Here is a 15,465-nt window from a genome sequence, read left to right as displayed (position 1 = left end):
TTCAAATCGTATGTATTCCCTGTCCTTCCTTCTAGATGTTCCGGACAGCGAGGACAGCGACAATGTTTATCTGGTAACTAACATATTTTTTGATTTCACCGTTCAACAAACTCGGATCGCGGATGAACTCTGACTGAGGTAGAATGATGATTGGCTGCTTGCTCAACATCAAAACCAAAACAGCATAAACCGTTTTAATATATAAGTGTTAACAACAAGGCTGTCTCGCCCCACACAGATTCGAGTTTTACCTGCAATTCAATAAACGCATTACACTACGAAATTTTCGACTGCACTCATCACAAAACATAACAAACCCCAGCAGCAAGTATGCAAAGATTTTTGTAATTCGTATCTTTTTTATTATGTTTCCAGTAGCGTCTTTATGCACTGGGAATAATAAAAATAGAAACAAAACTGACAATGTTTTGTAGAGCGATCTGTTTCACAACTTTTCAGTTCATTACTTTGATATTTATGTGTACCATTTACATGTACGTAGCAAAACTCATAAAAAAGCTGCGAAATAAAAGGTGCCAGGCCATTTGGCTAAATGCCATTTGACCAAACAGGTCGTTGGGTCAAATGCCGTTTGGGCGAGTAGTTCAAAATAGTTACCTCAGATTATGAGTAGTGAAGGTTGTTGAATCAGTAGTGAGAAGTGCAAAGTGAAAAATGAGAAGTGAAGTGGTAAATGTGTGAGTAAGAAGTGGAAAGTGAGACTGATAAGTGAGAGTTTAGAACTGAGAACTGAAAACTGGGAACTGAAAACTGAGAACCAGGAACTAAGAACTGAGAACTGAAATTTATTAACGAAGAACTGAGGACTAAGAACTGTGAACTGGGGAGTGAGACTGAGAACTTGGAACTGAGAATTGAGAACACAGAACTAATAAGTGAGAACTAATAACTAATAACTGACAACTGGGAACTGATAACTTAGAACAGAGAACTAATAACTGAGAACCAGAAAAACTGTGAACCGGCAACTGAAAACTGGGAACTGGAAACTGGGACTTGGAACTGGAAAATTGGGAATTAAGATCTGCGGACTGGTAACTGAGAACTGTGAACTGAAAACTAATAACTGAGATCTGATAATTGAGAATTAAGAACTTGGAACTGACAACCAAGAAAAGAGAACTAAGAACTGCGAAGTAAAAATTAAGAACTGAGAAGTGAGAAGTGGGTGTAATAAGAGAAACAAAAAATGAGTATTGAAAAGTGAGAAATTAATCCTTATTCTTTTTTTCTTTCTTTCTTCATTTTCGTTCTTTTTTCCCGGTTTTTTCTTCGTGTTTTTTCCTGTTTAGTCCATCGTTTCTCTTACTTCTTCCTTTTTTCTTCCTTTCAGCTCCCTTCTTTTTTTTTTCTTTTTTCTTTATTTCCTCTCCATTTTCTTCTCCCTTCTTTCTTCCTTATCCCTTCTTTCTTCATTTTTCTTCTTTTTAATTCTTCAGTTTCTCCTCCTACTTCCTTGTTCTTTTCTTCTTCTTGCTTCTTCATTTTTCATTCTTCCTTCTTTCTTTATCCTTTTCCCTCTTTCCTTCTTCCTTCTTCATTCTTCATTTTTCTTTCTTGCTGATTTCTTCTTTCTTTTTTCTATCTTCCTTCTTACGCCTTTCTTATTTATTCCTTTTCTCCTTCTTCATTCTTCTTTCATCCTTGGTCATTGTTCATTCTCACCTCTCGCTTCGTATTTATCACAACTCGCTTCTTACTTCTCACTTATAACACCTCTCTTCTCACTAATTACTTCATATTTCTCATTTCTAACTTGTCATTTCTCACTTATTACTTCTCACTACACATTTCTCAATTCTCCCTATTCACTACCTATTTCAACCATCGCATTTCTCTCTTCTCACTGCTAACTTCTCTCTTTCATTTTTCATTATTCACTAATTACTTTTCGCTTCGAACGATTGTATGTTTCCCGAAAACCAATTCCCCGAATGTAATTTCCATGAATTTCTCAACTTCATCGGGAGCACACGCATACTCACCGATGTGCTCATGGACCATGGATTCGGCATCGTAGCCCTGCACGAGGTTTGTTGGAAGGGATGGTGCGAACGTTTAGAGGTAATCATACCATCTACCAGAGCTGCGGCAACACACACGAGCTGGGAACAGCTTTCATAGCGATGGGGGATATGCAAAGGCGTGTGATCGGGTGGTGGCCGATCAATGAGAGAATATGCAGGTTGAGGATCAAAGGTCGGTTCTTCAACTTCAGCATAATAAACGTCCATAGCCCACACTCCGGAAGCACTGATGATGATAAGGACGCATTCTACGCGCAGCTGGAACGTGAGTACAACAGTTGCCCAAGAAACAGCCTCCAAAATCATCATAGGAGATTTGAACGCACAGGTTAGCCAAGAGGAGGAGTTTAGACCGACTATTGGGAAGTTCAGCGCTCACCGACTGACGTACGAAAACGGCCTACGACTAATTGATTTCGCCGCCTTCAAGAATATGGTCATTCGCAGCACCTACTTCCAACACAGCCTCCCGTATCGGTATACCTGGAGATCACCACTGCAGACAGAATCACAAATCGACCAGGTTCTGATTGATGGACGGCATTTCTCCGACATTATCGACGTCAGGACATATCGTGGCGCTAACATCGACTCTGACCACTATCTGGTGATGGTGAAACTGCGCCTAAAACTATCCGTCATCAACAATGTTCGGTACCGACGACCGCCGCAGTACGACCTAGAGCGACTGAAGCAACATGATGTCGCCACTGCATACGCACAGCATCTCGAGGCAGCGTTGCCGGAAAAGGGTGAGCTCGATGGGGCCCCTCCTGAGGACTGCTGGAATACACTCAAAGCAGCCATTAACGACGCAGCGGAGAACAACGTCGGGTATGTGGGACGAAGTCGACGGAACGATTGGTTCGACGAAGAGTGCAGACAGATTCTGGAGAAAAGGACGCAACGCGGGCGGTCGCACTGCAGCAAGGTACCCGGCAGAACGTGGAACGTTATAGACGGAAGCGGAGACAGCAGACCCGCCTTTTTCAGGAGAAGAAACGCCGCCTGGAAGAAGCGGAGTGCGAGGAGATGGAACAGCTGTGCCGTTCTCAAGATACGCGCAAGTTCTGTCAGAAGCTCAACGCATCCCGCAAAGGCTTCGTGCCGCGAACCGAAATGTGCCGGGATAAGGATGGGAGCATCTTGACGGACGAACGTGTGGTGATCGAAAGGTGGAAGCAGCACTACGAGGAACATTTGAATGGCGCGGAGAGTACAGGCAGTGAAAGTCAAGGCAGCGGAGGAGATGACTACGTCAGTTCAGCGGACCTTGAGGGAAGTTAGGGATGCCATCCAACAGCTAAAGACCAATAAAGCAGCTGGTAAGGATGATATCAGAGCTAAGCTCATCAAGATGGGCCCGAAAAAGCTAGCCACTTGCTTGCAGAAACTGATAGTCAGAATCTGGGAAACTGAACAGCTACCGGAGGAGTAGAAGGAAGTGGTTATAAGCGAACACCATCCTTAATGTCGCCTACAAAGTAAAATCCCAGATCATCTTCTGTTGTCTATCACCATTAGTGTATGAGTTCATGGGAAGTTATCAAGCCGGCTTCGTTAACGGCCGCTCGACAACGGACCAGATCTTTACTGTACTGCCAATTCTTCAAAAATGCCGTGAATACCAGGTCCCAACGCACCATCTGTCCGTTGATTTCAAGGCGGCATACGACAGTATAGACCGCGTAGAGCTATGGGAAATTATGGACGAGATCAGCTTTCCAGTGAACCTTACCAGACTGATCAAAGCAACGGTGGATGGTGTGCAAAACTGTGTGAAGATTTCGGACGAACACTCCAGTTCGTTCGAATCGCGCCGGGGACTAAGACAAGGTGATGGACTTTCGTGCCTGTTGTTCAATATTGCGCTAGAAGGTGTCATGCGGAGAGCCGGGTACGATTTTCAACAGATCGAACAGAATTTATTTGTTTCGCGGATGACATGGACATTGTCGGCCGAACATTTGCAAAGCTGGCAGAACTATACACCCGCCTGAAACGCGAAGCAACAAAAGTTGGACTGGTGGTGAATGCGTCAAAGACAAAGTAAATGCTTGTGGGCGGAACCGTGCGCGACAGGGCACGCCTAGGAAGCAGTGTTGGTCGTCTACCTTGGATCCTTGCTTACGGCTGATAACAATGTTAGTCGTGAAATACGAAGGCGCATCATCTGTGGAAGTCGGGCCTACTATGGGCTCCAGAAGAAACTGCGGTCAAAAAAGATTCGCCACCACAGCAAATGTGTCATGTACAAGACGCTGATAAGACCGGTAGTCCTATACGGACATGAAACATGGACAATGCTCGAGGAAGCACTCGGAGTATTCGAGAGACGGGTGCTTAGGACCATCTTTAGTGGTGTGCAAGATATGCCCTAGCTAAGCATAGGCTGCTGTTATACCTTAGCTATAACGATTTTCATGGGTGTTTCTACCTCACGTAACAGTTAAACAATATAGCTAGCTGCTGCCATATTAAATTTGAAAAAAAAAAATCGCAATCATATTGATAATATTCACATTTTAAAAAAGTGGTGATATTTCGTTGCCGGAAAACTCTTGAAGCAAAACGCCTTTCAGCCGGCTGCTCTTAGGGAACAAAGCACCAGGCGTCGGCGAATCAGCATTCTGGTATGGATAGTCCGTGGAGACGCAAGTACTTTGTAGGTTAGTGCCACTAGGGCGTTTTGCCTCGCCAAAATGTTTGTTTCTGATGTTTCTTCAAAATGTGGAAAATTTCAGTTTTTCCTACATTCCCATTTATTATTTTGACACTTTATCGCCTTACCTACATAGTTTCACGTCTAGTTTGATTAAGGCTATCTCAAACATGGTAAATATAGGTGAATACTCGAAAGTCGTTTTGCCCCGGGGGCGTTTTGGGGCCTCTTCCCCTAATGCAAGAAAACGATCAAGAGAGGCAAACTTGCATGATGTTTTCCTTCGTGCCTTACATGAATCGGATCCATTTTTAAGTTCAATTTGGATATTGTGGATTTACTTGACCAATGGATTCGAAGGTCGGTTCTCTTTGCCTATTTCAAGCGTTCCCTTTTGCAGCAAGGTTTGCTAAACTCAATAAACAAATAGATTACCTTGTTTTTTTGCTCCTTGTCTATCAAAACAGATGTCAAAACATCGGAAAAAGAAAGAGAAGTCCGAGGAAAACAGCAAAAAGCATGTGACTGACTTGTCAGTTTTGGCAGATTTTACTATGAAAACGGTTGTGAAGGTAAAAACGGCGATTTAAACGACCGTTCAAGGAGCGACTATTTCGAACGGTCGGGTCCAATAGGGAAAACCACGTACAATAACAAAGAGATGTCAAAAAAAAGTTTTACTAACCTCTGATGAAGTGCACAATTTTACAATTTTTGAAGATTCAAAAAGTTATTTATCCTCTGCTACTTTAGATGACGTCATGGATGTCGTTGATGAAATTGAAGAAAATTTTGTTGAAGACATAGTCCTTGATAGAGAAGAAGAATGATAACTTGTTGAAAATAATGAAAATAAACCAAAAGTTTTAAGAAAAATATATGTTGTTATTTAAATTAGGAAATCTGGTATTCGGAACAAAAGAACATTGAAAACTTATATTCAAACCGATAACAGCGAAAAAAAAACTGTCGTAGAATGAAAAGTATTTTCCATAAAATATCCATAAAAAGCATTATTAATTTCGTAAACAACTGCAACGATCAGTAAGCGGCAATTCAATCAAAGTTAATTGCCTGTTTCCGGGGATTAAACCACCTGACTTGGACATTAATTTACAATGTTGTGAAAACTCATATGTGAGTATGTACATTATGTGGAAGATATTCATTTGGAAAATGTATTGGAAGTAACCACTTTCCCTTCGATGGGACTCGAACCCATGACCCTACAGTACGCGGCTATTACCTATCGACATTTTTAAGCAGGAACTTAAATACAACTCATGAGTTTTGCATAGCATTTATTACAATACATTAATTTAATTAATAGTTATTTTGTTTCTTTCAAGTGTTAGTTTACTGATTTGAATATTTAATTCGTGAATATATTGTGCAAGCAGTAGATTCTATTATTGAGACTCATTGCATTCCTTAATCAGTACTATTTATTTACTTTATTTTCAGGTCACCAATTACTCGCCACCAAGGTTAATTGAAACGAAACCTTTCGCGGTCCACAAAATACAAAAAAAAATCTCCTCGCGACGGTTACACGACGCAAGATTAATGACCAATTATCCTACCTTTGTCGCGGCTTCTCACAACATTCACTTAACGGCCCCACTTCCAGTAAGTGCTCCTAGACGGCAATGACTCTTAATTTATGTGGCACACCATCCACCGTTGAAAAACAACAACCACAAAACGAAAATGACCATCTTTCTGTGGCAATTACTCGGCCTTACCAGGATACCTAAAAACGCCTAAATTAACGTGTGCCGAATAACTTCCAAAACCAAGAAAAGAAAATCATCTCCCCATTTTACGAGAGAATAAAATCTTCATTAGCATCCGAAGCCCACGAAAGCGGTCGGCTTCGTCCGTGATAGAACCGTCCAGCCGATCCGCGCCGGTAGATGACCAACAAAATGGCCAAACATCACCATCATCATCAGCACCCCCAGAACACGAACCGGTCCCCCCGGTTGCGCTACATGACCTCCCACTCGCAATCCTTCATGAGCGACTACGGCGAAATGACCGAGATGATGTCGCTGGACGAGTCGGACAATCTGCTGGACGAGCGGTACGGCGTTTCCGGCCCGACCATTCAGGTCATCAGCGGGTCCGCCTACAATGGGGGCTCAGCGGGGCCGAGCAGCCACCACCAGCACCGACAGCTGCAGCAGATGGAAGAGCTGGGAATCGGGTTCGCCGACGGAAGTTACAACAGTAAGCTGCTGTCGCCGGCGGTTACGATTGTGGAGATGACCACCGGAGGCTTGCTCCCGAATTCGGGCAATATGAGGCAGAAGAACTTTAAAAACAAATCGGCGGTCGCGGCTGCTGCTGCCATGGCTGCCACCGGGGAACAAACATCGCTCAACGCTATCGGTAAGTATAGTTTGTTCAGTTAATAAAAAACTATGTTAGATTTTTCGTTAAAACTATTCGGTAGATGGGTTGTGGATGAAATTTGCCATTTCCAATTGGATTTTTCGTTAAAATTGGATGAAAAAAATCAAGCTTTTGGATTCAATGTTTTACGAACCTACGATAAATTTTACGATTATTTTTATGTATTTTTTTACAAGTCACCTTTGAAGAGCAAATAATTGTGCATCTTTCTAATCATTGACAAATATCGGTCTTCAGTTCAACTAATGACTGCATTTGCGCAGCTGAAACAATTTCAAATTAACTGTCGTTTTATTCGCATTTGTCTTTCCCTCGCAGACCGCTTTCTGATTAGTGTTGTCCATCCTTACAGGCCTTCAACTATCGGTGGACCGCGGGGGTCCGCAGGAGTGGGGCGAGGCAACGCGCAGCTATGTGAAGGCCCAGCGGCGGCACGCCGGACGGGCAACATTCCAGGGCCAGGTGTACAATTTCTTGGAGCGCCCCGCCGGCTACAAGTGTTTTATTTACCATGTCGCAGTGTAAGTATCCGCATACTTTCCCCTCGTTTTGCTCTTTTGCATGTCACTTGCCCTGGGCGGTGGTGGGGTGCATCGATTTTCCAATCATTCTCAAGGTTCGCAATCTGATTCCCGGCTGGTGGCCGGCGAGGTAGGGGGTCAGGTTTGCCAATTGTTGCACTGCTTTGATATTCCAGGTGTAGGTGGAAGTGACGGTTCAATGAGACGGAACGGCGCACGGCACTGGGAGTCATATGTAATCCGTATCGATTTTCCATCAATATTTATGAAGGGTGCATGAAAGAATCACCCCCAGGACGAGTATGAATTTTAAATACTTTAGTAACGATGAGCTCGGGGAGGTCACCGACTGCTTACCATAAAGAAAGAAACTTGATTTCTACCGGCATGGAATAAAAGAAGCAAATGTTTTGCTCAGGTTGAACTGATTTCGTGGCTCGTGCTATTGTACCAATTGGTAAGATCGTCAGATAGCGTTCAAGTTCATTAGAGCAGAATTGGATGCGGTCACGAAGCCCTTCGTTACGTAGACACTTATTATTTTTGGTGAGGCACAATATCAAACTTTGTATAATCTAATCTAAGCTTTACGTGTCGGTTGGAATCATTTACATGCACGAGTATAAGTTGTAACAATTCCAATCCCATTCTATCTGAACTATTAGAGTAAAAAAATGGATAAACTACTCGTGCACGATGCGTACCGTAGCTGTTGAGAAACCATTGAAGGCAATCAGTGCTACCATTTGCGTGTTGAGTTTTTTTGTTGGTTAATTAGACTATATTACGGTAGATGTTTATTTTATAAGTTGGCGATGCTCCATGCATATTGCGATATTATCCTAATTTGGAAACTCGCGATTTTGGTTTTTTATGCTTAAGGTCTTTGCAAGAGCCTTCCGTGGTCAACAATATTGACAACCATTATAAAAATTCTCTATACTTCATTACTTTCCATAAAAAGAATAATAAACACCGAATCCTTCTCGGAAAATAAGAAAAATCAAAAAGGTCGTTTGAAATTTCGGAATCTTTTGTTTGATATCGAAATTATTCGATATTTTTAAAACTACATATTAGCAGGGATTGAACTTATCATTTCATTATCATTTAGTATTCAGCCAATAACTTACTCTAGAGGCGGAATTCCGAAATGTGTTGTATGACGGACTTCTAGCAGTAGTAGTAGTAGTAAAATTCTTCTTTATTTACACAATTTTTGTTCTACAATTATTTTTAACATGTACAGTGATCGGCCGGCTTGGCCCTCCAACTTCAATTTTAATTATTATTATTATTATTATTTTTATGTTTCTACTTAATTTTTAAAATATAATGTATCATGACGGCCTTCAGCAGGCGCTAGTGTGTACGGACTTCTAGCGCTATTTCCCCTCTACAACTTTGTCTAAGGGAACATTCCTCTTTGTCCAATATTTACAGCGTGAAACCATCTTACAGGCCTGGTAGCGAGTCACTTTTTAGTAACTTGGTCACTATTTTGAGTCTAGTCAATAAAAAGTCACTATTAGCTAGAGCTGTGCGCCGCCCAGCCGCGCCGCGGCCGCCGACGATTTTTATGCGTCGCCGCCGCCACTATTTTTGACCGGCGCGCCGCTGCAATTTTTTTTATCCGCGCCGCCGGGGAAATTTGGTCGCGCCGATGAAATAATTTCAGTACCGTAGCCGGGGGTAGTTTTGGGAGTATATCCACCCTCCCCCAATTTGTTAGAAGAAAAATTTCGTTCAAACCCTTACTGCCGCTAACCGCAAGTCGAGCACATCTGTATATGGGCGTCCATATACAGATGTGCTCGACTTGCGATTAGCGGCAGCCTATGGATTTGAAAAATTTCGGCTGCGTCGTACACTCTTTTATTGCCACTTGTTGGGAGGATGCAAAAAACATTTTTGTTCAGATAACTTGTTTTTCACTTAATTGATTTTCAAATATTTTTAAATATGATACATAATTATAGCAATCCAAGGCCCCAATTTAAATTAATTAATTAAGAATGTTATCGCCACATGTTTTAGGTCTTCCAATAATTTCCTGGAGTTAAGGCTTTCAGTTCTCCACGCGTAAACTAATATCTTCCGGCCTATATTAGACATACCTTCAACATGTGTTTCATTACAGGTAACCCTAGAATTCCTTGAAGTATATACCTTAAGGTCTATACGGGTAATGGTAGATCTATAAGCTCCTTTGCAAAATGCTTCTCGAAAGTAAAAAGCTGTTAGTGATCGCTTGGATCAAATAGCATTATTTGACTGCTTGTTAAAGGCTTATCCAATTTGGTTATATAAAACACTTAGAGCATGATCCATTTTTGGAAAGATCCAACAGCCTATAGGGCGCATACTCAAGGAAATTCTCAGAAGACCTGGAATAAAATTTTTGAGATCATATCCAATTTGGTTCTATGGATTACGAAGCGCATTATTCATTTTGAAAAAGAGATAACAGTCGTACACTCATTAAGTCATTACGAAAGAGATTTTCTTTTCTCCCCATGTAAAACTTCTGTCATACAAATTATTTTTTATTTAAATGGTGCGTAAGCATGAGCATGAGCAGGATAACCGTACAATTCGTAGTTGCTACTCCGTGATTGATTAGAACTTGCGAAATTGCACAGGGAACCAATTGAATGGAGCTTGGGTTTAGCTATCATTCTCAAAGTGCAAATTTCGGAAATTCAATGCATTTTACTAAGTCAATTACGGCGCCGGCCACGTCCTTGCGGTCATCAAGGGAAGGAATGATTATTAGTTCATCTCTCGTTGCTACTAGAGACCGAGTATACCTCTGCATCTCCACGATAGTCTTAGGATAGGATATTGTGTTAGTATGAAGGGATATATTATCTGGATTCACTTTGGTAAGTGATGCGATCTATGGGATAGGAATATATGAATGAGAATTAGAAGTACTAGAGTAATGAGAAAGTATTAAAGTGAATTCTAATAAGATTATTTTTTTACAATTAGAATTTGAATGCTATTGGATTCTAATATCACGCACACGTCTACCACACCATCGCTACCCGCACATCAACCTCACACATTCTTACTTGTATGAGCAGGGCTGGTAGCGATGAATGCCGTTCAAAATAGTGACTTTAGTGACCAACCATGATGAAAAAGTAACCAAATAGTGACTTTCAATTGCAGAAAAAGTGACTTTTGTATGAAGTTCTGAACCGGGTATAGAGCTACAAGTTGCATTAGCATTGTTACGGTATAATTCGTAGTTTGCAAACTAGTGTTTTATTTTTTAAATCCATATCTAGAATGCTATCAGGAATCAAGAAAAGGCAAAAACAACAAAAGCATAAGGATTACTGCTACTGGACACGCCCATCCTCATCGTAAGGAGGGAGAGGATAGAAGCAAGATGCCAGTGACTGCGACACTCTCATAAGAACCACGGAGTTGAGGATGGTATTAGTTGGATCTGTCAGGAGCTTGCAATGTGGCCATGGTACCTCATATTAAGTAGTACATGGTACCTCATATTAAGTACAAGAATGGTATATACGTCACGAGAACGGGTAGTAAGTTGTTACAAGTTGTGTCACAAACTTATGTTGATAATTACAACATTTGTTGTTTAATATGAGCTCGAAGTTTTCTGTATAACAGCCAAAGAATGATATAAAATGATCTAATTGTTTCCTAGACTGTGAAGTATTTGGACTCACAAAGCTTATAAATCTTTGGTAGGACCATTTGTTTGAAAAATAAAAAATAATTAAAATAATGAAGAAATTTTAAAAATATAATATAATAAAACAATGGTTTATTAACCAGCTTAAACGAAGTTTTTGAGATTTTCAGCTCGACGTGGCATTCTAGGGAAAAGTTTGAAAATCCAATCAAACGATGGTCTCGTATTAGAAATCCAGCAATTCTAATAAACTTTAATTTTTAAGTGACAGTCTTTTGTTTAAAGTTAATTAAAAATGAATGGCCAAATAATCTGGATTTAAAAAAATCTTTAAATCTATTTTTTTTTGTTTTATTCCACATTAAAAAAATCCGACCAATTCATTCACCTCCATACTAGCTTTTTGGATATCTATTCTCAATTGTTAATAAACGAATTTTCTTTTATAAAAATGTGATATTTCTGAAATAATTTCAATCAAAATTTTTTTTTAGTGGCAAGTGGCTTGTGCTAGAATTAATTCTGACATAAGTTGCTCTACATTTTTTTATTGGGACTTTATCTCGAAGAATCGCAAGGCGGATTTAACAACCATTTCACAACCAACACGCCCTTATCGCTCATTATTCTTCCTGACGTTGAAAAACATCAAGCATGTTTGTCATGTGATGAACCAGAGGCTGTTCACTATCTTCGGTATCAACGCTCACCAACAGACGTGGTTCTGGTTCCAATGATCATCAATTCTGTTTTCCTCAATTGACCTTTTTCGTCAAAATTTTTTATTCGCTTAATCGATTCTTCGGCTTATTTAAGGTCAACTTTCCCAAAGAACGCATATTTTTTGACGCCTTTAAGTATTTTTAAAATTTAAAACAAAAATCGAAAAAGTGCTGTTTTTTGGATTGGCCCGAATTTGAACGAACATTGGGTAAATTTTTCAGGCCGGCTCACACGTGCAGCACTTTTTCGGTTTTTGTTTTCGATTCTAAAAGTAGTTACAGGCTTCAAAACATATGGGTTCTTTGGGAAAGTTGACCTTAAATATGCCAAGGAATCGACTGAGACAATAAAACGAGATACAATTGTCGACAGGAAAGGTCAATTGAGGTTAGCCTTTCGCATTTTAACAAATTCCATGAATATGAAATGACCTCAAGATTTTCACAACACACATGGAACTTCTTTTGTGCATATTTTTCAAATTTAATATATTACTACCAGATTCATATTTGATTTGGTTGATAATAATAGGTACAAATGATTTTTATTTTCGACTTCTTTACAACAGGCAATGTAAAAATAGTGACACAGACAAACAGACATAACACTCGTCAAATTTCCATCGTTCACTGATTTACTGGTCAATTCAAATAATCATTAGTTGGCCAATCGGTCACTAGTGGCGCGCGCATTGGATTTGCTCGAGTTTGACATTTGCTCACTACCGCCATCTGGTTCGTGATTTGCCCAACTAACTGAAATCAACAGATGTCGCTAGTGTTTAAATGACGATGAATTTGATGAGTGAATGTTCAATGTGCTATGTCTGTTTGTCTGTGATAGTGACTTTAGTGACCATTTTCCGAAAAATAGTGACTTTAGTGACTTTTGGATGCAAATAGTGACTTTTTAGTGACTAGACTCAAAATAGTGACCAAGTCACTAAAAAGTGACTCGCTACCAGGCCTGTATGAGGCTTGCACGAGCATAGCGACCGTATATAGCATTCGTAAGCGGGTACAAATGAATACCAATCTATTTTTACATTTTATTTACTGCTACTAAGTAACAGTCAGCTTTTTATAACAATTCTATATTTAGAATCATACTTGCTAGCAATGAGAATTTGATTTGCAAAGAGATTGAGTTATATGATTAACGAAATTATTTAATAGGAAATTGGAAAGGGCCAGGGATCAAACCCTTAATCTCCTGCTTATGAGGCAGAAGCAGTGACACAAGGCCACCAAGCACTCTTTTATTTTTTATTTATATGGTGCGTAAGACCGAGAAAGGCAAAAAGGCAGACCCCTCCTTCTCCATAAGTGCTTATGTAATATGTGTACGGCCTCGTGGATACGCATGCAGATCTCAGGCCGAAACTTCAGGGAATTCTTGAATGAACTGTTATGGAAAAAATGTTGAACTTTCATCCAATTGTGGACCACAATCAGCATAAGCGAATAAAAAAGCAAAATATTCTATACTCCAGACAATGTATGAGCTGGGATGCAAATTTTTTCTATATCGGTAGGGATGAGTATTTTCTAATTCTCTTAAAAATAGGGAATCGATCTGTTGCGCTTAATATTTTACTTGCTCGAGAGTCGAGAGACGTGGAGCACAAAGTCTTAGTTGCTTAATCGAACTCAATACAGAAGTCCCTCCCCTCTCCAACAACGAAATTTTCTCGCTACACCACTAATTTGTCTGATATGCTATTGTTTTTGAAGAAATCTGATTTTGTAACTCACGACAGACATGATGTAATGTGCCATCAGATGGTTCGATACGGTGATCAGCATAGCATTTCTTACAATGACAAAACCACCATTGAGCCATTCCACACATAAAAGAGCTAAAAATATTAGTGAACACCTTTTTACATAACTGGTATCAAATCAGGAAATGCTCCTGGTATTTTTTTAGATAACTCTTCCTGGATGTTTTTTTTTCCAGGAATTATGAAAAATTCATTTCTGAGAAGACTCCTCAAGACTCCTCCAAGAATTCGGGAGAATTCTGACACTAAGAATTTTTAGGAAATGCTCCGTTAAGAATTTTGAATTCTTTCTGAGAAAATTTCTTCTGAGAAATACTGCGAATTTCGTCTTTAGGGATTTTGGAAGGGAATTTTCTGTGTTTCAAGAATACAGGGTAATACCTTTTCTGGGAATTCTTGAGAATTTCTACCCATGAGTTCTGATCATTTATCCCTTCCGAACTTATGGGGACTTCTTCCTACAAGGATTTCAGGAAAATTTTGCACATTTTTCTTGAATTCTGAAATTCTGAACAATTTCTCTTGGGCTCTAGGAAATTCTTGTTCCCTTAATTCTGGGAAGCTGATTTCCAAATTTCCATCTAGAGGAATTCTGCGGATTCCTCAGGAGTTCTGGCAACTTGTCCATTAAGGAATTATGAGGAATTATTCCACAAAAAAACTGCACCACACTCACAACCCCACCCCAGGTATTCCTTTTTCTAAAGTTCTCTGGAAACTTCTCCCTGATATTTTGGAGAAATCCTTCGTCAGGAATTACCGTGGTGCATTGAAACCCGCACAAATGATCAATTTACAAACTAAATAAATTTACAAACTAAATCAACACCTCCTGAATCGAAATCCGTCCACCGTGGACGGATTTCGAATCATAGGATCATAATTCGTACATCTATTTACTAACAGAATATTCATGTTAATACAGATCAAATGATCAGACTACTAGGGCTTCTATTCCTGGAAACGATTTCCCGGGAATTCTGACTGATTTCTGGGATTCATGTATTATTTGATATATTAATTTTATGATGGCTGTTTTCGGGGTATCAATTATTATTTTCAGTAACATCATCTCACCATTCCCATAGCATATTTCATATCGGTGTTTGGTATGAACATATAACAACAACTCTCTTATAACAAATACTCGCCGAACTTTTGCAACTTGATGCACTTTAGGTGCTGTTCGGAATTTTAAGCAAAGTTTGACAGACAAAAATATTCAATCGTCTTAAAGTTCTTTTTCCGCTCTCGAATGGAATAATTTTTTTTTCATATTTTCATTTATCTGCATTAAATAGAGTCAAAGCCGAAAATTTACTCTAGTGGCCAGAAGATTATTTGTATAAAAAATAATGTCGCCTTTGCGTACGTGGTGTGTTACGGTATAAGATCTACCATGGTCCCATTGTCAGCCACAGGCAAATCCTGACCCAACGAATACCTTCTCCAATATCCAACTCCGTGGTACTTATGAGGGTGTCGCTGAGTCGGGGGCCTCTCATTAAGTAAGTACTACAGGAGTTAGACAAAAAGGTTGAGATAGGCAAAAAATTGTCGAAGCTCAAATCAGCATAACTTTGCGTTGAATGATCCGATTTTGATCGAACTGGGACCATCGGACGCGGAAACTCTTC

At 39.9% G+C, this 15,465-nt stretch overlaps 1 protein-coding gene across 1 annotated transcript in view; it reads left to right on the top strand.

The window, feature by feature from the left end:
- Positions 1 to 15,465, top strand: part of LOC134221316 (potassium voltage-gated channel subfamily KQT member 1-like) — an 802,936-nt gene that overhangs the window by 299,899 nt on the left and 487,572 nt on the right. Inside the window, exons 4-5 of the mRNA XM_062700517.1 lie at positions 6,175 to 7,104; positions 7,481 to 7,649. Of these exons, the coding sequence (XP_062556501.1) occupies positions 6,627 to 7,104; positions 7,481 to 7,649 (647 nt within the window). The 5' untranslated portion in view covers positions 6,175 to 6,626. The remainder of the gene's footprint in view (positions 1 to 6,174; positions 7,105 to 7,480; positions 7,650 to 15,465) is intronic.

This window comes from Armigeres subalbatus, chromosome 3, assembly GCF_024139115.2.
Source record: "Armigeres subalbatus isolate Guangzhou_Male chromosome 3, GZ_Asu_2, whole genome shotgun sequence".
In the NCBI taxonomy this organism is placed as follows: Eukaryota; Metazoa; Arthropoda; class Insecta; order Diptera; family Culicidae; genus Armigeres; species Armigeres subalbatus.
This window is presented reverse-complemented; position numbering and strand designations above follow the sequence as displayed.